At 37.3% G+C, this 25846-nt stretch overlaps 4 protein-coding genes across 4 annotated transcripts in view; all 4 read left to right on the plus strand.

Moving 5' to 3' along the window:
• LOC136257622 (uncharacterized) overlaps positions 1 to 742 on the plus strand; it is a gene marked incomplete in the record, with an annotated part of 245226 nt that extends 244484 nt beyond the window's left edge. Inside the window, 1 exon segment of the mRNA XM_066050871.1 lies at positions 441 to 742. Within this exon segment, the coding sequence (XP_065906943.1) occupies positions 441 to 636 (196 nt within the window).
• Positions 1 to 25846, plus strand: part of LOC136257625 (uncharacterized) — a 194532-nt gene that overhangs the window by 51308 nt on the left and 117378 nt on the right. The gene's annotated exons all lie outside the window — the stretch shown is intronic.
• On the plus strand, positions 9298 to 12938 carry LOC136257626 (uncharacterized). The gene is made up of 2 exons (XM_066050880.1): positions 9298 to 9437; positions 9805 to 12938. The coding sequence occupies exon 2, from the start codon at positions 9806 to 9808 to the stop codon at positions 12860 to 12862; it is 3057 nt and encodes a 1018-aa protein (XP_065906952.1). The 5' UTR covers positions 9298 to 9437; position 9805; the 3' UTR covers positions 12863 to 12938.
• The window catches only part of LOC136257628 (P-selectin-like), a 40283-nt gene continuing 38109 nt past the window's right edge, over positions 23673 to 25846 (plus strand). The window contains exon 1 of the mRNA XM_066050882.1: positions 23673 to 23701. The gene's annotated coding sequence lies outside the window, so the exon portion shown is untranslated. The remainder of the gene's footprint in view (positions 23702 to 25846) is intronic.

A 25846-nucleotide genomic window follows, 5' to 3' on the forward strand; every position in this document is an offset into this window, starting at 1 on the left:
AGTTGGGAAACGTTAGGTTGAATTGAAAACTAGTGCTATATAACTTATTCAGAATCGAAGTGTTTTGGTACATTGCTGAATACAGACTGCACCCACATCACAGGTAACAATACAACAAAACATGCCCCTCAGGGCTTTAGTAAACATTGTAATGATCCTTAACAGCTAACATGCCTAACCCATACTGCCAAGCTGTTATGGTAATTAGAGAAATGAGGCTGATTTTTTGGGTGGGCAAGAAGATCAAACCTCCGCTATACAACACTACCATACTGTATGATGTACAATAATAATTTCACAGCACAATATTAGAAGAAATGGCATAGATATAATTATATGTATTCACATAATCTATGGCATTTCTTCTAATATCGTGCTGTGAAACTGTTTTTACTGTGTTAGTGGGATGATCAAAATTATTGTTACTGAATGTACTTCAGGGACCCTGAACCATTATTAAGGCCACAATTTGGACAGATCACAAAACTACTGGCTGGTAATCATAGCTACTTGTTGGGCTGGTCTGATGAAGACAAGAAATATGGTGGTGAGGATGCTATGAAGTTAGGAAGTCGTTTGGAGTGTGCCAACAATCTTTATTATGACCTGCAGATGAAGTATAAAGAATTACAATAAGTGTTTGAGTCTTTATTGAATGGACTCTAAGCATTTTTGAACAAATATTTTTTTTGCAGATTATTTTAAAATGTTTTATTGGATTAACCCAAGTATTTGGATATTACTTTGCATTCACTTGTTAGTAGCTACACAAATGCATTAAACTCTACATACTGCAAAGCAGCACAAGGCCAGTGCATGTACAGTATAGCAATGGTATATTATAGGAATGATAACAGGAGATGCAATGAGGTTCAGATCTATTTGCATACACATGTACACTTACACAGAGCACTACATATACAAAATATGTACAGCAAGTATGATGTATGTGGCTTAAGGGGTCTAACATTCCCTAACAGAATTTGAGCTATGTATTGTACTGGAAAATGGATAAACAATGCTTAAATTTTATTAAACTTTTGAAGGGTAAATGCCTGTGCTATTCAATTCATTTATCAATTTACACATGCAACAACAATGCTAGATTGATTGGTGCAGCTAGCTTTCTAGCCTGATCTTTCCAAAATTTCCAGAAAAACAGTTCTATATTTGTGTAAAAAATTAAGGCCAAGGAATGAATGGATACTTATAAACAAGGTACACCGACAAATATAACCAAATTTTAAATTGTTCAATATATAAAACATGGTAGCTACAGTAGTATGGACAGAGTAGCTTTATGAGCATTTAACGTTTCATGATTGGATTATACTCCAGTGTGCCATTTCAGTCCAACTTCGCATGCATCAATAGAGACCTCCATGCAGGTGGTACCAGATCATATCCCACAAAGGCTGGAACTACAATCCAATGGGTTACTAGTCCTACTATCAGGAACTGCCTGGAGAGATTGTGGATAGTACACTTCCCAGATCTAGAGCTGCATCTCCAGACAAGTTGATATTACATTTCATCATGCAGTTCAGCTTCTTATGTTACAATGGATTTGCAGCACTGCACTGTGAAAAAAGAGGAATATAAGATGGTATATCTAATGGCTTAAATTATACAAATCTCAGTATAGTCTTGCATTATACTAACTATCTTATACTTTAGTATAAACCCCATCTTATATTATGGGAAACAGATTATATTTTAGTTTAATACACATTCTTTTGCTATGGCTTTGTTTATTTAACTAAATGTGATAACTGACATTTTAACTTCACCATCTCATTATTCATGGACTTTTGTTTATGCAGACAGCATGTGACTTAAGATTTTTTACTGTATCAAACAAGTCATGATTAGGCACCAGCCTATTATGCTGGCGTAATTTTGAGCATAATAGGTGCCCGAAAGCATCAAGCATAATGCTAGCACAATAGGCAGAATAATTGTCATACAGTAAGCAATAATGCATGCCACAGAAAAACTGAGAACGGCTACTTTCAATAATAGAACAGTCAAAGCCACTGATATGGTAACAAGTAGTTATTTGACATGATTGTTATTATAGTTTACAATGTAGCTAAATTCTTAATGCACAACAAGCACTTTTACATTTAACCAGTTGTTGATAAGCCAAAGTTTATCATTATCCATTAGAAAGTAACAAAACATGGGAACTATGGCAAAAATTTTGAGCATTATTATGAGCATGATAGGCAAATTTTTTGAGCACTGCAGCATAACATAATAGGTAAAATTAAATCATCATGATTTTACAATAAGTACACAGTCTGTTATTAAATCAGTATAGCTAGCTTTGTTGTGATAGCTAATTTTACCATATTTCTGTAAATATAAGCTGCGAGAAATTTTCACAAGTTAAATATTTTTCACCGGTGTCCTCAAGCGATGAAAGTTTGTTAACAATGAATTATGTAGCTTTATTAATTCGTTAAAATTATACTGTCCCAGGGGCGGATCTAGGGGGGGCTTTGGGGGCTGAAGCCCCCCCCCGCCCCCTTCTTATTTAGGCTTTACTTGATCAATACGCTGAGTATTACAGGGGCAGATCTAGGATTTATAAAAGGGAGGGGGCTAACTCATGGTACTAATAATCTCTTGGCTATAGAGGTGTGCGAAGCATGCTGGAACTAGGGGGGTCTGGGGGAATGCCCCCAGGAAAATGTTGAAAAATAGATGCTAAAATACTGCAATTTGGAGACATTTCCACATAAAATTCATAATATTTTCTGCCTGTATACGTAGATATTTTATATATATATGGAGCATTTTGCTAATGGAAAATAAAGTTTGGGTAGGTACAGACAACCAAGTACATGATGCACCCCTCTCACAATTGCACAACACTGAATAGGTGCATGTTAGAATAATAATGTTGAAAGTGGAAAATTTTGAAATTTGAATGATACAAGATTGAATCTGAGAGCATTTTCAATGGAAATTGTGAACCTGAATAAAGTATTGCCATACATATTAACTACACCAGTAGATGAATGAAGCCCTTTAAACAGACCAATTCACTTCATTCATTGGATGCATAGGTGCAGGCAGATTTGGAAAAATTCCATAACAGGACCAGCTACATGTTTCCAGTGAATGTTCTATCAGAGTAGTTAGCTGACTGCTCTATTAGAGTATCTCGATCTTGTACACCTCCAATGCTGATCCGGGTCCTTGTTGCATAAACTTTAGCATAAATTCACTGATAATACCTTGGAAAGATGTTTATAAGGTGTTTTTATGAGTATTTGTATTATTAGTGATCATGTAATTATGCTAAGACAAAATTTCATTATAATCCTCAGCATATTGCTCAAGTAAAGCCTAAATATGAATGGGGGGCTTCAGCCCCCAAAGCCCACCCCCGGATCCGCCCCTGTATTATAATGAAATTGTTGTCTTAGCATAATCATATGATCACTAAAAATACAAATACTCATAAAACCACCTTATAAACATCTTTCCAAGGTATTATCAGTGAATTTATGCTAAAGTTTGTGCTACAAGGACCCGGATCAGCATTGAGGGTGTACGAGATCGAGATACTCTAATAGAGCAGTCAGCTAACTACTCTAATAGAACATTCACTGGAAACATGTAGTTGATTCTATTATGGAATTTTCCAAATCTGCCTGCACCTATACATACAATGAAGTGCATTGGTCTATTTAAACAGCTTCATTCATCTACTTGTGTAGTTAATATGTATGGCAATACTTAATTCAGGTACACAATTTCCATTGAAAATGCTTTCAGATTCAATCTTGCATTGTTCAAATTTCAAAATTTTCTGCTTTCAACATTATTATAATTCTAACATGCACCTATTCAGTGTTGTGAAATTGTGAGAGGGGTGCATCATGTACTTGGTTGTCTGTACCTACCCAAACGTTTCCATTAGCAGAGAGACATACCTATAATCTAAAGGTCATACATACTTTGGCGTATTATGGGGGTAACTTGCCTTTGTTAATAAAGGGAAGATTTACGTGGATGTTTTCTTTGTTTATAAAGGGAAGATTTTACGCCAATGTCTCCTTTGTGTACTTAATGGAAAGATTTTACGCAGAGTAAGTGACGTAAAACCCAATGCATGCAATTGTATAGTATGTGCTTTCTAAAGGGAAAATTTTATGCAAACAGTCATTTAACATAATAGACACTTGTGGTAACCATGTTTCTTTGTTTATAAAGGGAAGATTTTACGCCAATGTCTCCTTTGTGTACTTAATGGAAAGATTTTACGCAGAGTAAGTGACGTAAAACCCAATGCATGCAATTGTATAGTATGTGCTTTCTAAAGGGAAAATTTTATGCAAACTGTCATTTAACATAATAGACACTTGTGGTAACCATGGCAACACTATGAAATGGATCATGATGTATCAATGGTAACAACAGACCATGGTATTGCAGTATCCATGGCAATGCTACAAAACATGCCTTCAAAGTTACAAACTTAATTACAACAGATCGTGGTATTGTGGTATCTATTGAAACACTATAAAAAACACTCCTTCAGACTTACAATTGTATGATTATTTATAGTCTATCATGTACATCTTCAACGACAAACTTCTTAAGAAGCTTCTGTGCTAATATAGCAATGTGGGTTTACAAAAGGTATAGCATAATATAAATAATATAGTAAAATCATGGGGAGTAAGTAGTGTACTTGTTACCCACCCTTGAGGAAAAAGGATACACATACTTCTAAGCTGCATGTGTGAAGAGGAGGTTGGTAAAAAGTGTGGCATTTCTCTGTGAGTGAAAACCTCCTAATTAATAATTTAAATAAGCCAATTTGTAGTTTTCCTCAAATTTGAAGAATGAGAAGAGGTTGTCAACTTAACTAGCCCCACTACAGATTACTCACAGTCTACCTCCAAGCATATGCTAGACTGCAGTAGCACTGGCAGGTGCTGCATAGAAGAGAGTATATACAAAGAATGAAATAAATTTCTAGCAAGGATTCCAGCTGTGGAAGTATGGTATAACTCTTTGATGTACAGTACTTACTATACCTGCACCTTTGGTTATAAATATATTAATTTTGGGGTAGAAAATTTTCATAGTGTTATACTCATTGTTCATATCAAGACTATAATTATTTCAAGGATTTTTGTGCAGGTTACGATTGTGAATATACCCAATCCTATCCCTACCCATGACATAATATTACAAGGGGAACATGGGAAATAGATGGTTTTGAGTTCCGTCTGCATTAAAATCGAGATACTGTAATAGTCTAAGAGTAGTCACCACTTTAAGAGCAGTATAATTATAAAACACTATACTCGATCATTCATCTACAAAGAATATCTGACTAGGATCTAGATCATAGTAGATTTGGGAGAATCGGTATTTTGGTTGTTTAAACTGAAAAGCAGAAGCACCTGTACACCTCACACCAGCAGTGCCTATTGCTTGTACTTTACACCTTATAGCTACTACCAAGAGTACATAATAAAAATAGGAAGGGAGAGTGTCTAACTGCCAATACAGCCTGTACAAAATCACTGTGTATTATTGAAAAGACAATGATCTTTGAACAAATCAACACTTTTACTGACTATAGAGATCTGTTGATAGGTGTTGAGTGCTGTTGATAGGTGTTGAATAAAGTAAAGCCTTTGCTCTACCAATGTGTGGATGCTCTATAATACGCAGTGATTTTGGCTGAAGGTGTCCTAGTTAGACACTCTCCCTCCCTATTTTTATTATGTACTCTTGCTACTACTAATTCTGTTTTCTAGCTCAGTACTGTACATACGTATATGACTTTTCAATAAAACAACTTTAAGTTGAAGTGCCATCACATTCAATCTCAAAAGCTTATTTCTTCAAAATTTCCTTTGGAGAGATAATTCCAGACCCCACTAGAAATCTTATGCTTTGCATTTGCAGCGTGAATCACATGCATTGTGGGGTTACTTCTACCAGTGTGCTCTTTCTTTTGCCAGATTCACCCCTACTGCCATCATATTACTAGTGTGGATTAGCCCTCCATATGTATATTATGTAAATTAACTATACTACTATTGTATATATTATTAATTGGTGGAAAGCACAATAAAAACGTGGAATTGCTGTAATCCCATGGTCTTTAGTCATACAGCTATGAAATGGGCTGTAGTACCATGCACAGGGGCTAACAAAAGGGGCTAGTTGTGGCCAAAAAGCTAGTTGTAAATGGTGATTTGGCTAGTTGTAAATGGTGATTTGGCTAGTTGTAAATGGTGATTTGGCTAGTTGTAAATGGTGATTTGGCTAGTTGTAAATGGTGATTTGGCTAGTTGTAAATGGTGATTTGGCTAGTTGTAAAGTCAAACTACTTTATTCTTTTCTGAAGTCTGACTGCACCACAGAAGAGAATAAAGTCAAAAGTTACATAGATGTGCTGTGCATGTTTACAGGGATTTGACTAAAAAAGTACCTCAAGATTCACTCTTGAGATTGCCATTTTCATAAAATTTCCACTTGTGGTCCACTAAAATTGCATCTAATAGTTATGGTCATTTTACAGTCCACTATTGATATATAATAATTGCCTTAAAATCGTATAAAACAACAGTTTGATCTAAAGAATTGGTTTGTACATCACTGTAAGTTTGTTTGCTATTTCCTAGTTCCAGGTCTCAGTCGCTTATCTCAAATTGCTTACAGATTCAATCTTTCCACAATAATTATGTTTAAATATGCTCCCACACTCCCCTAAAATTCCTTCAATTATTCCCTTCACTGAGATTTTGCTACACAACAATTATGACAATATAGAACACAAACTACTATTTAGTTCAAACACAAATAAAAGTTTGTTTTATCATATGTACTACTCTACCCCCCCCCCCCCCCCCCCCCCCCTCGGTCTCAGGTTTAGGCTAGTTGTAAATAATAGTTTTTTTAGCCACTGACCATGCATGAGATCCAATATGGAATGATCATTTTAGTACCATGATTCATATATAACTAAGAATCATATGTAAGTTTTGAAATTGAAAGAGCATGCAATTATAACTGGACTAGATCATACCAAAGGGTGGCAGAGAAGGTAAATCATTCTCTGAAGGGTAACAAAAAGAAAGCTACAGTTGAAATGCTTGCAAAATTGCCAAACTATATAGCAAAAGAAAAGAAAGACATCCTAGACTCTTTATGCCCTTCAAGTTACTGCGACTTTTTGCTTCTATTCAGGACTTGGCAGAATTAACAGACAAACAGAATAAGTAATCGACATCTAAATGGTACGTAATGCCAAACTTGGTCCAGGGCAAAAATCGGTCTGGCCAGACCAGTTTTGGTCAAAAATCGGTCCAGCTGGACCAGTTTTGGTCAAAATCGGTCCAGCTGGACCAGTTGTAGTCAAAACTGGTCCAGCTGGACCATTCTTGGCATCCAAAACTGGTCTGGCCCAACCAAAATCAGCCTGGGGGTTGCCAAACCAGTTTTCAGGTCAGTTCACCAAACTACATATGGTATATTATAGCTAGCTATCAGTTTTGTTCACCAAACTGGTCCAAACAAAGCAGGCTTACCCGAGAGCTTATAGTTAGCTACCACTGGATGCATACGAGCTTGGCCTGCGGGTAGGTACTTAGCCAGATTATAGCTAAGCTCTTTTTTGTTTTCAGATTTGGCATATATATATCCAAGGAAAGATGGGTAAATGGAATTATTCAAAATTGGCATCATTATTCCCATAAGGAAAAGTGTATTAAGTAGAAATAAAAAAGCCCTGAGAGAATGGAGATTGCCTACACCTACACATTTAATTCCAACTTCGATCATTATACAGCCTGTCAATATAGTATAGCCACAACTGGAGTAGGAATTAAGTGTCCTTTAGTAAATGCATAGTTGAAGTTGTAAATGGTCTCCCTTTTCAATGGATTTTATTTCTACGTCCCTATACTCATAGTCAAGTTGCCATGAAGGAAGGTATGATGATGTTTTATGGCAGGAGAGTATAAATATGTGTGATACCTATTCCATACTATACAGTACTAACATACTTTAAAATAATTAGTACTGTACAGAACTACAGAACACCCACCCTGTTTGTTTTATTGCATGATGATTGATCATGGTTTTAAAGTGTGGATTAATAGCCCTCAGAACATTATTCATGCATCATTATGCTTTGCTACGTTAGAACATACCATTGTAGGTTGTATCGGTTGATATATGATCACTTTAGGAAAAAGAACCGCCCAAGCCAGACAATATCTTAAGAACACAGCTTTGATACCCAACTGATTCAAAGATACGATTGCGATATACTTTTTTTTACTTGTATATTTAGCAGCGCACAGCAGTATTAGTGTCTTAGTCAAGCTGAGAGTAGTCACAAAATTATGACAAGTTGACTGTTTTATGATGAATGGTTACTAAATAATCATTTGGGCAATGCAATGATGCATATTTCTATGCATAACATGTTGAGCATTGTGTTATAGTGTACTAAGTACATTATCAGGAGCTTATGAGCCACCGAAGGCAGCGAAGGAGTGTGAAATTGAGTTCCATGACAATCCAAATTGTGTCACTGTGTTTGTTTTACATCAAGTGCAAATGGAATTCCAGCTGCATGAAGTAGAGATGAGTTCGCCACCATCGAAGAAAAGAAAGACCTCAAGGAAGACTCAGCCAACTTTACCATCGCCATGTATCACTGGTCACATACAATTTTGTATACAGCTTCAAATAACAAGATTTTACTTTCCTTATATAGAAACCAATTGGCGACTGATTTGGATTGTGATGGCACCTGGCAGGCAGTGTAAGTTTCATGCTCCTTCGGCTGTTCATAAGCTCCTGATATTTCTTATACAATAGCAAAGTTAGTAGCCTTAATGTAGTGCATAAAGTAAAAATGAAACTCAAACAGCAAAAATCTTCATGTGGACCAGGCTAAATCATCTACAAAAGCTTTACAAATATGACCTCAAGTGATCGGGACCAAGCTCCACAAAGCACCATTGGACTTGAACAGGTAAGATTTACTTGCAAAGAATGGTGATCAAAGTAGCGATGTCCAACCTCGTAATATCAGCACGCTGAAGATTCAATCTTGCATTGCCTCAATATCGTTTTGTTGGATGGTTTCTTGTTCTGCACAGTGAAACCCTGATGACCGCTGCAACTAACAAACTTTACTGCGCGTAATTCCGTTTTGTATTTCAAAAGTTATAGTATTTCAAAAATACGAAATAAAATTTTCCTGTAGAAATTTTAGGCCTCGAATAATAAGAAACAATTTGTATTACGGTCGTGGCACCTGCGACATGTTGTAGTGATTATCGTTTCCGGACTATTACAGCTGGAGTTTGAGTGGTTTACTCGTGCTATAGGTTTTTGACGACGCTGATCTCGAATTTGGCAGCCGTAAAACGCTAAAACCTAAGGTAACATTAGTATAGCACCTGAAAACGCTGGTTTTTTGGTGTTACTTTGTATACATGACGATATAATGGGAATGTTTCAGCTGGTATTGTAGTTGTCATCATGTTTTTAATCTGTTAATGTGATTTTTTCTATGAATAAAGCGTGTTCTTACTCCGCGCAGTGTTATATAGTCGTTTTATGCATGGTATAACTGTGCACAATGTAGTGATTGTCAGTAATCTATGGTTTATGTTTCTCATATCAGAAATCAGCTAGATAGTACCATAGGAAAGTGTTGTGAAATTCTAAATGATTGCAGTGCCTTAATAGCCCTTGTAGTTTGCTGGTATAGCAATATCAATGCACTGGGTGCTGTTGTTCTTACAGCATGGATGTCAGTAGTCCTGGACCTCTGTGTGAAGAGCTTGGCCTTTGTGGAGAGATACTGGTACTGGATACAATTGGGTTGATGCCAACTATTGATCAAAAAAAGATTACCAAAGGAGTCGTACTTGAGTTGAACCAGTTTCGTAAAGGTAATAACTTGTCGTGGAATCACTTTCATGCATGGATGATTGCACTGTATTCAAGATCCACTTTGCCTTCATTATCAGTGATTAGATCATCTATATACAGGATAGAAAACAAGGTCAAACAACTAAAACGAAACCACCATAATGATGATATAATTATATTGACAAGTGAGCCATTCATTACAGCATGCAACAAGGACTCCTCCAGCTCCTTTGGGCCAGACGATGAGCATGCATGCAGTAATGTTTTGACTGGCACTGATCAGACAGTGCTAGCTGAAGCAAAGACATGTAGTGATAGCCATGAATTAGAAGTGTTAACAACTGTTAACAAAGAGCTGGCTGGTGAGCTGTCTAAAGTTCAAAATAAATTGGAGCATGAAGTATCAAAAACAGATGACCTCACCACCAAGTTGAGCAAATTGAGTGTGCGTAATACCAATAAGAAACTAAAACGCAGAGATGAAAAGATAAATGAATTAAAAGAACAAGTTAAAGATAAGGAGAAATTGCAACACAACTTACAACAGGCTACAACACGCGTTAGAAGTTATCAGAACAAATTAACGGTAGCCACAAATAAATACGATTCCATCACTCAGAAATGTGATCACTTGCAAATGGTTACTAAAGATCTTAATGAAGAATTAGAGCTTGCTACAAGGTCATTGTGCGATTCAGAAAATAAATATGATTGCATGCTAGAGAGACTACAAGAACTACAATGTAATACATTTGAATCAAAAGTGCACCAAATGAAATACTTAGACAATGTTAGACAGTGCTGCATTGAACTTCTGAGTTTAAATGTTGGGGTCAAGAATGTTGAACCTATCATCAGGTGTGTTCTTAAGCATATTGCATCTTTTGAAATTAAAGAATTGCCACAAAAATCCACTCTTATTCGTATGTTTGCTGAAATGAAAGGGCTATCTTGTCAACAGCTGAGTGAAGAGTTGCAAAAAGAAGATAACCTTACTCTCCATAGTGATGGGACGTCCAAGTTTGGCCAGCATTACTATTCTTTTCAAGTCTCCACATCACATAGCACATACTCCCTAGGGTTAGCAGAAATGCTTAGCGGAACAGCTACTCAGGTATTGAGTACCTTTCAACAAATTTTATCTGATGTGGAAGTAGTAGCAGAGTCAGGGTCAGGCAATGCCATTTTATCAAAGATCAAGAACACCATGTCAGATCGGCACATTGTTGAAAAAAAATTTAATACCTTGTTGGAAGGATATCGTTTAGAGATTTTGCCCAGTGTGATCGATAACTGGAATGAAATGAACACTGATGAGCAACAGAGTATTGGCACACTTAACAATTTCTTTTGTGGTTTGCATTTGCTTGTGGGGATGGCAGATACCGCATCATCTGCCCTGCTGCAATGGGAACAAGCACACTTTGAAGAATGTGTCGGTGCATCAGCTCTTCCAAATTCCTTCAAGAAGTCTGAATCTGGTGTGATTCGTCTTGTCAGAACAGCGTGCAAGGCTCTCTGTAAGCATGCCAGTGAGCAAAGTGGTGTATACCAGCCATTTACTTCCTTTTTGAAATCAAAAGGAATAAACAAGAATCCTTTGGTGTCTTTCCGTGGCAATCGTTTCAATATAGTTTTTTATGATGCTGGAGCTTTGTATTATATTGCCGAGCATGTCATTAATTTTTTTAAGGAAGTGTGGCAAACCCCTAACCAATTACTTAAGGCTGTTTTCAGTGACATACAAGTTCCCGAATTTGTGGCTGGTTGCCGTGCATTAGGTCTGATTAATAAGATCATAACTGGTCCATTTTGGCGTGTGGTTGAATGTTCAGATGTGACCATTCTAGAAATGAATTCTTACTTTGATACTTTAATAAGAAAGCTTGATACCTGGTCACAAGATGCCAGTATATTGCTGCAAGGACATGCTGAGCTGTACACAGATTATCCGCCAAAGAAAGATGAGATTTGGAACCAATTGATTACGCCAACTGAGTTTGATTATGTTACTCAAGAAGTGCTAGAGGTATTATGCCATTCATTTTCAGCTCTACTCTCCCGACTGGTAGAAGATCATTTGCCTGGTGGCACACATTATGCTCCCAGTGCTCAGCTTACTGTTGAGACTGTGTCAGTTTCAAAGAGCAATGTAGTGAGTGAGAGGGATTTTGGCAAACTTGATCGCTTACTACGTGAGAAGCCAAATGCTACTACATTGTCTTTAGAGGCAATGGTTTTGTTTTCCAGCAATAAAACTATGAAATGGCTTAACACAAAATCAGCAGAAGAAGTAGAACGTCTGCTGCAGATAGCCAGAAAAAAGGCCCCAGAGTTCAAGAAGCTTTTTAAGCAACGTAGAGAGGATATTCTTGAAGGACGTATCAAAGCACTTCATGAAAAGCAACATGCTTTAGATGCTGCCCGCAGAAGAGGCTTGAAAAGAAAAGAAAAGTTAACAGAAGACATCGTCCGTTATGGTTTGTGGCAGACCAAAGAAGACATTGTTAGAGGTGTGGCCAAACAAAGATCTAATACAGCAAAACTTAATGCTCTGAAGGCTCAACTGAACTTTAGAAAACAAGTTTTGGACCAGAAAAGTTATCTTGATAAAGATTTATTTTTGTTTTCTAAAAATGGGAAGCAGTATTCTGCTGATAAACTGGTTGAGAACCTTACAAAGTTGATATGTGACAAAAGGTCAGTGCAAGAAAGAGCTAGCTACATGCAAGAGTCCCTTGTTGGTAAGAAGATCAAGCATAAGTGGAGAGATGAAAATGGTTGTGAAAAGTGGTATTGTGGTGAAGTCTTGAGCAAGGTTATAGGTACAGAAGAATGGTATAATGTACAATATGAAGGTGAAGAAGATGTTCTAACTCTAAACTTGCATGAGGATTTTGACTTAGGAGATTTAGAGGTTGTTTCATAGTTACAACTGTATAGACTCTATTACCCAATTTTTAAACTGTGTTAAGAAGTGTGAAAATGTGTTATTATGGCTTGTTTCTTATTTGTAGCATCATAATATCATGAAATATTTTCCAAAGTCAGAATATTTGCATTAAATCCAAAAATCAGTTTTTTCAGTATTTCGGTGCCATTTTTCCTATGTAAAATGAGTACAACAGTGGCTAACATTTAAATAGCTATAAATTTCCATACAAATATAATATTGACCTGAAATTTTTACTGCATTTCTCCAAGCACATGACAATACTTTGACATAAGTTTGAGGTGCTAGCAATGAAGTTAAAATTTTTGTTGGACATCGCTAATCAAAGAACATTTTCATATGCAGCAAAGCACTAATATAGCAGACATGCCAACTCTCACGCATTAGGCGTGAGTCTCACTCTTTGGCTAGTAATCTCACGCTCTCACGCCTAACCCTCTGTTTCTCACTCTTTCAGCTTAGTTCTCACGCATTTCTCACGTCTGATCTGCTTCGTAATTAGCCCTGTGCTTAAAATTGGGCAGACCTGCGTTTATTTTTGTACTTAGAACATGCGACGACCTTTTTTTTTTTTTTGGTCTTCACTACCAAAAATCCTGGAGCTACACTTGAATCTGTTCCACATTGCCGGTAGTGTTTGAGGTCTCACTCCTAAAATTGTTCAGAGGTTGGCATCTCTGATATAGTCTCTTTATGAATAAGACAAGATTTTTGCTTTATAGGATATCTCTGCAGCAGATAATAACACATTCTTACTTGTAACGTAATTTTCCAGCCAGTAGATATCCTAATCCCACAATCCTCATAGCTTCATTTCGTGAGGTGTGCATTAATTAGAACACGTGGTGGTTTAATTAGTTTGCAAGTATTCAATCTAATTTATATATCATCTACTCCTTCTACTGCATGTGTCTATCAAGGAAGTAATTGGTGATGAATCAGTTGATATGAAAAACAGCAAAGCAGTGAAGAAGAAGATTGTAGTGAGTCTAGTGTATATACAGAGCAAATACCAACTAGAAGTGACATTTTAACACATTTACCTAGTTTTTGGAACCAGAAAATGTGGCTGGATAAAAAACGTTCCTACCTTTGACTTATTTGTGTAAATCATAAATTGGGTTGCAGCACTTGTAAAGAGTTACAATCTCTAGGTGTAGATGATGCAAAGAATATTCATCTTTCTCATGAATGGCAATCAAAATTACCACCAGAATCATTCTCAAAAGGTGAATTTTTCAAAATTTCGTTATAGACTTTATTAGTATTCATACTTCCAACATTGAATTTTCATAACATTAACAAATTTTACATTTACAAATTTTATTCAAAATCGCTACCAAATTCAATCTCAAATTATTGAGGAAACTAATTCTGTTTTGTAGCTCGGTATATAGCTACTATTACCTTTCATACTTCCAATGTTGAACTCAGCAAATTTCAGCCAAAATCAATCTCAGAATGTTAGTTTTCAAAAGTTCCATGGGGAGCAGCCTAGGCCTTACACTAATTTATTTTTTTAGCTTAGTAGCTACAGCAAGTCTTAACATGTTTCATGAAATTTCACTTCTGTCATCAAAATTCAGCAACCTACATCCCTGTTACAATGTTAAACGGTGACAATCATTTTTCTTCATTGGTTACCATCATTGTACCAGGTCTCAATTTCTGAATTCTGACTTGCTGTACCCTTTATTCTTTCCATGCTTCTTTTTTTCTGAGGAGAAATTCTAGTGGCTTAAACAAACACTCATTAACTATCATTTGGTACTTTTCTCATCATGCTTTCCTTTTCAGTGCAGCATTATTAAAATACTGCTGCTGATTGACAGAACTGTTATAGGAAGGTTTTAGCTATTATGCAGTAACTAGTGTTTCATGGATGTTTTTTACTGAGGGATGCTAGCTACACTGCTAACATGGATAGCTGGCTACTAATGCACTTGCCAATTTCATGCCCTACCCCCTGGCGTCCCCACACCCCAAGTGAAGATTTGACATTACTTCTTGTCCCCACCCCTTGGGCAATTGACAGTTGTCCAATTCACTGACCAATTTTTGGTAGTTGCATTCCTAATCAATAAAATCACACTCGCTATAATTTTACTAGCTACAGGTGTATATATACCAGATTAATTACTAGTTGCATGCATGAAATATACGCTTAGTCATCCTTGAGGTGTTGTCAAATCCCCTACTAGGGGGTGGGGACATAGTGTGGATTTGACAGCCGATTTATCCCCAGTAGTGGGGAATTTAACACCACGATTTGTCAAATCCCCTGTATCCCTCCCCCAACCCCGGGCATGAAATTGACTGTGCAAATTCAGTTTTAAAAATATATATCAAGGTGCACTTCGTATACCCCCGTATGCCCTCAATTCAACCACTGATTTTGACATGAGAGTGATATCAATATTGCTTGACAGTGTGCATATTGAAAGGATGATATCCATTTTAAAGCCCAATTCACTTAGCCACCGAGTAGCTCTAAGCTGTACAAGTGAATACTCTTATAAATCTATAAAAACTAGTAGTTATGTATTCATGTAAGAATCATTATCTGCATATTATTGAAGTGCTGGGGTCTTAGAATGGTTTGACATTCTTAATTGTGGTACTGATTTCTGTTTCAAGTTTTAATTAAATTTTTATTACAGTTGAAACTATCATGTTTTAAGCATTTGACTATTCTCTAGAGTTAATGATTGAGTGTTCGCAAATACTAGGTACTAAACTATTGCAATTGTGACATGTTTAATATCAATTTTTTTAGTAACAGCAATGATACACAAAGTGCTGTTGTTCCTGACAAGTGACCTGTATCAAAATTGTAACACCAACCCACTACTACAGCCTTTATGGCATCATTCCATTTAAAAACATTACTGTGAGGTTTTGAGCTGGGTCATGTGATCTCAATGAGTGCTCAAGTAGGTTTTTCACTATTCAAGTTAATTATAGTTCGCGTAAAATTTTTCCTTTAGTGAGCACATACTATGCAATTGCATGCATTGGGTTTTACGTCACTTACTCTGCGTAAAATCTTTCCATTAAGTACACAAAGGAGACATTGGCGTAAAATCTTCCCTTTATAAACAAAGAAAACATCCACGTAAAATCTTCCCTTTATTAACAAAGGCAAGTTACCCCCACAATACGCCAAAGTATGCAGAACCATACAGTGGTATATAGCTGTTTGATATGACAAATCGTCAGTACAACAATGTTTATGTATTTACAACTGCCACTGAGCTAAATTTAAAAGGGGGTTTCTGTCAAAACCCCAGAAACTCATCTAGATCCGCCACTGATAGCTGCTTTGGATACATTCCTTACTGTTTATTAATAGACCCAAATGATAAGGTTAAGAGTTAAACAGTATAATGGAGGTGTTTTTTTAGTCAGTCTCCAGTTTTATCATTGAACATCTGTCAGGTAACTAGCTAGCTAACTAGCACCATGCACACAGTACTACAGCCCAAAGAGTGCAGCATCTCTAAATGTGCAATTTTACTGGGGGCGTGCCCCAGACTGAGCCTTACCACTGTCACTTTTACTCTGACACCCCTGCTTTAGATCAACACTCTAATAGAGCATTCCCTGATTAAAATGTTCTACGATAATAGTAAGAAATGTAACCTAGGACCATAATGCAAGCATAGTGGGAACAATGAAGACATGATGTGAAATTTTAGAAAATTCTTAAAAGCATTTTGGGTAAATTTTTGAGCATAGTTAGGCCTAACAGATGCCTGTCTGTCAGCGCCTGCCCTTTCACCTTCCTCTTTATGTGAAGGGGTAGGTGTTGCCAGACTAATAGATGACTGGGAATTTATTTCTTATATAGGAAGTAGTTATACTAAACTGAAATGTTTTTCTTTTTGTGTCTAGCAGTTGCCCCAAGCATTTAACTTTAGGGGATGTGTCTAGTAGGTGACCTGAGCATTCGAGTTTAGAAGACACGAAAAGTAGTATTAGCATTAGTGTTAGGGTCGAGTTCAGCTTTGGTTCTTCTTCAACTTTAGGTAGGCATTTCAATATCCGAGATTTTTAATTAAATAATTCTCCGTATGTTCCCCAATAGAACCCTGACACAAAATAACAACTCATGTTTAACTTCTGTCATCCGAACTCCAGTGCGGATGAAATTGTTATGGGGTTCCACATGCTGAAAATCTTAGTTGTATCATGCGCGTTACGTACGTATAAGTAAGTTTTGTGTTCTTTTCAAACCTTGTAATGTATGTAGAATACTTTAAAACTTTAAAAACATACTGTCGGGTAGAAGGTAGTCACTGGTGGTGCATACATACTTTAAAGGGAATATTTACTTTGCTCGGGTTAGTGATTTTCAGCTCCACAGCAATTTACTGATGGCTGTGTCATCAGCTCAAAAGTATAAACCACTTGAGTCAGCATAACAATGCCATAATTGAAACCACAACTCCACCTTAGTATTGTTGCATCATTGTGACATTTTAGTTGTTTATAAGTTGTCAACTTTAATTACTTAACATAGCCTCTTGCCTATGGGTATACACCATTGTATTGAGAAGTATGCAATAGGTTAAACATAATTTGCCCACCACAAAGCATTCAAAGATCACTGAGATCCAATAAGACCTGAAGTTACTCTCATTACATGTACAAACTTTCAGCTAGAAGCAACTTCAGTTTCAAGACAGTTGAGGTTGCTAGATGGCTTCCTACTTCAATTGTGCCATTTTCCCCTTTAAAATGTATGGAGAGCCCAATGTACCAATCAATACTCTATTGAACATATAAAAATCCATTTTCCAAAATTTAAAAATCAGGCTGGAATTCCTACTTTAGGTTACATTCTTCTTGCTATATACTGAGACTACTACTTGAGTAACATGTATAAGATAGAAAAGTAGGGGAGATGTATAGCTATCAGTGGTAACACAGTGGTTAGCATGCTTACCTAAAGCTCCAGTAGTCCCGGGCTCGAGCCCCGGCTGAGTTTTTTCCTGTTTATTGACTGTCGGTTTAATAGCCAGTACGGCTTACTGAACTGACTTTTGGTTCAGTATCCACTCCCTATATTATAATCCACTCACGAACCAGCTGAAAAATCATGTTGCTCCTTGTGGCAGTTGTTGTTGACATACTTTCGACAAGTCACGTGTTTCGTTAATTGTAGTAGTAAGCCTTGTTCTGCAAATTAAGGGGGCAAGCAACTATGTCCTATTGCACTTGTCAATTTCATGCCCCACCCCCGGGGAGGGTGGGGAATACAGGGGATTTGACAAATCGTGGTGTCAAATTCCCCACTACTGGGGCAAAATTGGCTATCAAATCCCCACTATGTCCCCACCCCCATAGTAGGGGATTTGACAACACCTCAAGGATGACTAAGCGCATAATTATTTCATGCATGTGACTAGTAATAAACCTGCCCTGTAGCTAGTAAAATTATAGCAAGTGCGATTTTATTGTTTAGAAATGCAACTACCGAAAATTGATCAGTGAATTGGACAACTGTCAATTGCCCCAGGGGTGGGGACAAAAAGCAATGTCAAATCCCCACCTGGGGTGTGGGGACACCCGGGGGTGGGGGGTGGGGCATGAAATTGACAGTGTTGGGCAAGTTACTTTGTAAAAGTAACTAGTTTCATATTACTTGCAACTGAACTATTTAGTTACAGTTACATATTACCCATAAAATAAAGTAACTGTAATAATATTACATATTATATTACTTTGTGTCCACAGCCTTAAGCTGTCACGTGTGAAACTACCACCTTATCACGTGACATGATTGCGTTGTTGGGCAATATGCAAATCTTGGTTATAAGTAAGAAGCTGGTGGATAAGCTCCATTCAGTAGGCCTCGTTACTTTGTTGTGGCTAGGCGTTACTCAGAGGATAACTAACGAGACTAGTAACTTTGTTACTTGTAGTAATGATATTACGTAATATTAGACTTGTTACAGTAACTATATTACTTATGTAACGCGTTACATTTGTAAGTTAAGTAACTTGCATTATATTACCTGTTTTTATAGCGTATTTCGTTATATTACTCTGTTACCCCAAAAATAATAATATTACGTAACGCGTTACATAAGTAACGCGTTACTCCCAACACTGGAAATTGACAAGTGCATATAGCTTCCGTGAATAAAATTGTCTTTTAAACAAACTAGCTGTAAAGCCAACACAGATACTGTTCTCCACCTGATGAATAAAACATGTTTTAGTTGAAACATTGAACTTCTGTTTAGGGCAAATCTGAGTGAAATCCTCTGAAGTATGTACAAATTATGGCGTAGTTACAAAACACTGTAATTTTAACCCTTCGTTTCCCACCAATAGTTTTTGCCATACATTTTTTGACTTCATGATACTATTTAGCTTTAAAAACAAGTTAATGTTGTGCTACTTCTAAAAACCAGGCGCCATTCAGCTAGCTAATTCATCTGGAATTAACTAGACAGTATATGAATTAACATTATTTTAAACTCGTATTTCGTTATTCATGAAATTTTTGTAATTCGTTCAATTACGTTGCTATGCACTGCTAAGGAAGCGTTTGTTAAACAAACCGCTTTAACCAACATATTACACTCAGAAGTATATTCTAAACTGTTTTATAGTGTGACTAACGTGTTTTTTCCCACAAATTCTCTCAACAAATCCTCAAAACTGCTCTTCATTTCAGGGGCGTAGCCAGCCAATATTTGATGGTTGGGCATAACATCAACTTAATTACACACACAAGAAACACGCTCACTTTCATGTGAGACATTATCAAAGAAAAATTTGAAAAGTGTATGCACACAAGGCCTACAGCTACCTATGCTAGTGCAAACAAATGCTGCTTGCATGCATGCAAACATTTACTAGCTAGCTATATGCTATTCCATTAAACTTGTAGGGCAGGCATCCACCGACGATCGTCGTAGCCGAGAATAACGTGACACAAAACTGCTGAATCTACAAGAACCAACAATATAAATAGTTCATCACATATTTACTACAATCAACTGGCAATATAGTTTACAGACCAACCACCACAACAATATGTAATACATTTTAAAGTAGACGCCACTTGGCCCCAAATTAAGGCCGGGGGCGCTGATTTATGAACTATAATGAGTCTTATCACAAATATCAGCATGCCAAGAATGCTTCGTCCCAGACTTATAGCAGCCAATGTACATTTTGCATGAATCTGGTGCCAACCACCACTAGGTTAATCAGTACAAATTGTGCACGTGACACTTTATAATGACTTGACCTTTTCTCCATTTCCAGTCGTCTGCCATTATTGTTATCTAGAAGAGTAGGTTTTCTCGTTTTCTTTCATCAGCAGTAAGTTAGGTTATACGGTACTTTCCTTATCAAAAAAAATATACTTGACAAGTCCACTGAAACGAACTCTTTTGCTGCCAGCACCATCCACACTGAATCCTACTGACGATTATCACTCACTGTGGCTTAGAGATACGGTACCACGACTATAGTGTACCATGCTTCAACTCCATTTTAAATTTCGAATTTAAATCTCGCCAAGGAACGTAATTATAGGGACTTCCCAAGGGATTTTGCCGCGTAATGGATCACGTGATACACCATCTATCACGATCCCTTCTTCGAAGTCATGGTTCAACAAATGAGGTACACGTTTATGCTTTACAGTATTAAAGTAGGATTTTTGTGTGTGCTGCTGTGAATCCTCGCGTGAATCTTGATGATTGGGCAAAAGTTTGTGATGGTTGGGCAAAGTTTGTGATGGTTGGGCAAAGTTTGTGATGGTTGGGCAAGAAACTGTGATGGTTGGGAAAATGCCCGCCCATGCTCACCCTTGGCTACGCCACTGCTTCATTTTCGTTCGCGTACATAAGGGATATGCCCTCTTTCAACTCGAAGGGATACGCTATTCCTGGTAGACTACGAGGCCTGCACTGCTGTTTTTCAGTTGCTAAACGCCTGAAAACCCTAAAGGGAAGGTTATTTATAAAGTCAGAGGAAAGTCGCCACACCAATATTTCAAATTTTTGAAAAGAAACCACCTCAGAGCAAAGTTTACCTGTGCAGAAGTTTGATAAGATTTCATTTCGCTTTTAATTCTTACGTAAAAGCTGCCTTTACCATTATTTAATGATTTTGCTCACGTGGGTGCGTACGGACAAACATAGGTAGATAGGTACACACACACACACTTATACGGAAACAATTTCAGTAAACCAGGCGCACGCCCACAGCCGGCCTTCGGCGGGCTGTGGGCGTGCGCCTGGTTTAAATAACTAACATTTTTATTGAATCAGTACATATCAAAACTTGTGTAAGATATTCCGGATTTCCAAATGGGTACGCCCGTTTCGTATAAAATAATACCGTCCTCTAAACAAGATACCATAACTTCCGCGTACTTTGGTTGACAGACACGAAGTTTGGTTTATCATATTCCTTGATGAAAGGCGATTCGATTCATGTATAAGTTCTTTGTGTAGTAACGAGGGGTGAGCTAAAAAGGAGCCTTGTACCGCGAAATTTACGTGTTCCAATGCCCGTAAAAACACGTGTTTTTTAAACATATTTCTATAAACTAACCTGTTTAACAATTTGTACGGTCGGAGTCTTATTAAGCATCCTTCGCTGCGTAGAATGATACCAAATTTAGCGAATTTGGTTGAGGATAACAACTTGTAAATTGGGATTTTCCCGGGGAGATAATTAAATTTTCCAATAGGTTAATGTATGGAGCACGTATTTTATTTTATTTATTTATTTTATTTTAATACTTTTTAATATTAAAGGTCAGTGGGTAATAGATACCCACTGCCAAAGAAACATACATACAATACAGAGCAATAACTAATAATTACAACTGTTAGTTACTTATAATTACAATAGATAGCTAGAGTTTGTTAAAATTGGTAGAAATTGACGCTCTAGAGCAGCGGTGGCAAGGGCACAAAAGGTGAAATGTACAAGCTCTCTCAGGGTTGAAGTTATTAATAAAATGCGACCATAAGTAGTTAGTTAAACGATATTTAATTGTGTTGGTAGATAGTGAAAGATCAATGACTGGTAAGTAATTGTATAGTCTGGCTATCCTGTTAAAGTTAAAATGATGTTGTGTTACTGATATCGATGATGTCCTTGGATGATTCAGTTTTTGGTTAATCCCAGATCTGGTGTTGCCTCTTGCAAAAGTAATGTAGTTGTAGATGTTAAAATTATCAGTGGGTGACTTTAATGATTTTATTAGAAACAGTATATCTTGGAGTTCGTAGTGATACCTGAGAGGCAGGAGATGCAGTTGTTCCAGTCTGAGTTTGTATGAGGATGCATAATCGTTAAGAATATATGTGACCGGATTTGAGAAAGGTACCTTTTTCACACACAAAATTTAACCCATTTTTTGAACTTTGATGTTTCGTAACTTTTTATCATTTCATATAATTGCCTGAAGTATTCCAAGAATGCAGCTATAGTATCTGGCTGCATTTTAATACTAAGAGCAAGTTAATCAGTATAAGGAGTCAAGTGTTACATCATTTTGTTTGCTGGTATGTAAAATGTGTGGAAAAAGCACCTTTTCGCAAATCCGGTCACATATTTAGTGGCTCTTCATTGAATGCGTTCTAGTGCAGTAATGTCTCTTATTAGTTGAGGCCTCAATAGTTGTGAACAATATAATAGTTGTGATCTGACTAGTGCTAGGTATAGACATTTCTTTGCCTCAGCACTGTTAACCTGGAATGTTCTTCTGATAAATCCTAAGGTTTGGTAAGCTTTCGTACATATATCGCCAGGACTTGTCCGTTCATATTAACAAACGTAGGAGCAACGTTACTTGCTGCCACCCATCATCGAAGTCACTAGGTATGGGTATAAAATGAATCCAGTGGTCGAACTCTTACTGGCTGGGGTGATTGATCGCCTGACGTGACGAAGGCTATTAGCCTGAGTTATCTGGGTGATTAGTCATGCTAGCGTGGGTGCCATTCGCCCACCCACATCGGGCTATCAGCCCAAAATCGTGACACAGTAATATCACATGAAACTTCAAAGGCGCCGCTGGTTGCATATAGGAAATATACACCCCAACCCACAGGTGAGTATATATATATACCTACCGGAGGTGAGTATATATATGTGAGGGGGCATAGGAAAAGGGATCTATAGAGACTTTTAAACTTTGGAGTAAAAGTCAGTAAATTTTTGTTTATTGTTAGGTAATTATAGTAAATTACATACATTGGGAAATCACACTTGTATTTAAATTCTTCATAACTATGTGAAACAATTGGGTATTGACTTGAAATTTGAAATATGAATAGCTGGTGAGTTATAGAATTCTTTGATTAGCATATCTCAAATTCCATGTTAACCACTATAGGTCCCTTTTCCTATGCCCCCTCACATATACTCACCCAGGTAAGTATATATACTCATCTGGGATGTCACGTGACACATTACTGTGTCACGATTACAGGCTGATAGCCCGATGTGGGTGGGCGAACGACGTCCACACTAGCATGACTAATCACCCAGATGACTCAGGCTAATAGCCTTCGTCACGCTAGGCGATCAATCACCCCAGCCAGTAAGAATCCAACCACTGGACTCATTTTATACCCATACCTAGCGACTTCGATGATGGGTGGCAGCAAGTAACGTTGCTCCTACGTTTGTTGATATGAACGAACGAGTCCTGGGGATATACGGAGATATTTAACTAAGTCCCACAATCAATTTGATTCTTCATTGTGATAGCTGAATTGTGAGAGGAACGTTTCCAGCGTGTCTACCATGCCAAACTATGGTGAATTAAGTGTAAGTATATACTTTAAGTTAGGTTGTGTGCGTATGGGTTGTTAGTAAGTAATGTAGTGCGGATTAATTTAGAAACATGGTATATATCATATGAACCATGGCTCACTTAGGTGTAATGTACTTATATACACCCCGACTCCGAAGTCAGAGGAAGTTTACTGTTGATAAACGCCGAGGCGTTTATCAACAGTAACAAAGCCGAGGCGTTTATCAACAGTAAACTTCCTCTGACTTCGGAGTCGGGGTGTATTATATAGTTATACAACGGCCACGAGTGCTCTGCCTGATATAAACGCACGAGCCTGAGGGCTGTCAGGCCTGAAGGCAACTGTTATGTACCACTCACCTAATAGGTGGGGAGAGTCTCACAAGACAGCTGTAAGACTTATAAAGGCCAGGTTTCTAACATCGATTATGGGTAACCAAGCCAGATGTTGCGATGACGTTCCCCCTGCAGTACTGCAGACACCTGAGATATTGAAAGCTAGTACGCTATGGGTTATATCACTAACCTGCATTCGCTGTTCGACTCTCATCATGTAGTGCTCAGCATGCCAGTGTGCCATATAGACTAAGCACCAGACTAATCACCATAGTGATTATCTCGAGCGTAAAAAAGCAGCTAAATAGACGGTTTAAGTAAACAAAACCTAACTACTAAACGATACTAGTCTAATTCTTACTATTCACACTGGCTAAACTCGAGTCTGGTGGCATGACAAAACTGGTTCCCACAATCGAACGTAAAGGTTAGTATTATTTAGAATATATTTGTTTTATTGAGTCATTGTCGAAGTGGACTACAGTTTAATCTGGGCTAAGATGGTACCAGACTAGTAAGGTGTATAAGTACGTTTATATATATGTAGACTAGAGTTGTGGCCACCTGCGTTGGCTTTTTCGATCGCCATTGGCTGCTTGTAAACATTAAACATATTGGTGACGTTATGACCCACAATCGACCTTTACATGTCAGGCTATAAAAGAATTCAAGTGATCTGTGAAGTGTCTTTCCACCTATTAGGTGAAGTGTCGTAGTGGTCTTCGCCACCGGCACTTGTGCTATGCTGTACAAAACCGCAGCCAGTGCAATGTATGTATACTGCTCGGTGCATTATAACTTATAGTGCACTCGTTGTGGTCTACAAAACCACAACCAGTGCATTATAAGTTATAGTTATAATGCACTCGCTGTAAATTACGGCACTGATGGTGCCTTTGAACTGCCCACGCAGAGTGGTGCATATAAGTGCAATACACCTCGTAGCCATGGATTATATATTACATATATATATATATATATATAATTTTATATGTATATATATGTTATACTACTTCACCTCACACTATAGCACCCTTTCCTAAATATGCATATATTTTGGTATGTATTTCGAATACCATGATATCTGCAGTATAATATATTAATACAACATCTTGTGTCCCACTTGGAAGCAGTAACAGCAATTTCTAACATTTTTACACCATTATTAGTACTGGTAAGTAATTCCTTGTGATTAACATGCTCAAGGAGTATGCACATGTGTTGTAGCCTGCAATCTTCTTGAAAATTGGTCCAACAATCCATAGCAACTGTTGATAGGCAACAAAATTTAAACCTGACTTAGTGCGTGCTTTTTGGTGGTTGCTTAGCAACTGTTGTTATGGTGTCAAAATCATTTTAGAATTATTGGTTGCCTAGCAACGGTTGCTAGGCAACATTGTTGGTAGGTAACAAGTATTGCTTACTATGGTAGCAGTAGTTATCAAGTCGGACATGCCTAACCAGTAAACCAACTAAACAGTATCAAAAAAGTTTAGCCAATCAGATGCGTATATCAAATGTACAAGTGATATACTACAGTAATTCTATTGGCTAGTTTGCTGTAGTATATCAATAATATACCACAAGCCTGCTATTGGAGTTTTTGTACAGGACACGATATTGATGTTATACTTAACTTTTTCCCTGAGTACTCCTTTGTGTCCAAAGAGTCACCAAAAAGTCAATTTGCTGTAACATAATATTAGCTGAATTGTCTGCAATTTCACATCATGTCTTGACATTCTTCCATATTCGTGTTGTAATTGTAGTAGCTATTGAAATCCAGAGTCTTGGCCCTGCTTCAATATTATCCTGGTAGGTTT

Source organism: Dysidea avara, chromosome 6, assembly GCF_963678975.1.
Source record: "Dysidea avara chromosome 6, odDysAvar1.4, whole genome shotgun sequence".
Taxonomy (NCBI): Eukaryota; Metazoa; Porifera; class Demospongiae; order Dictyoceratida; family Dysideidae; genus Dysidea; species Dysidea avara.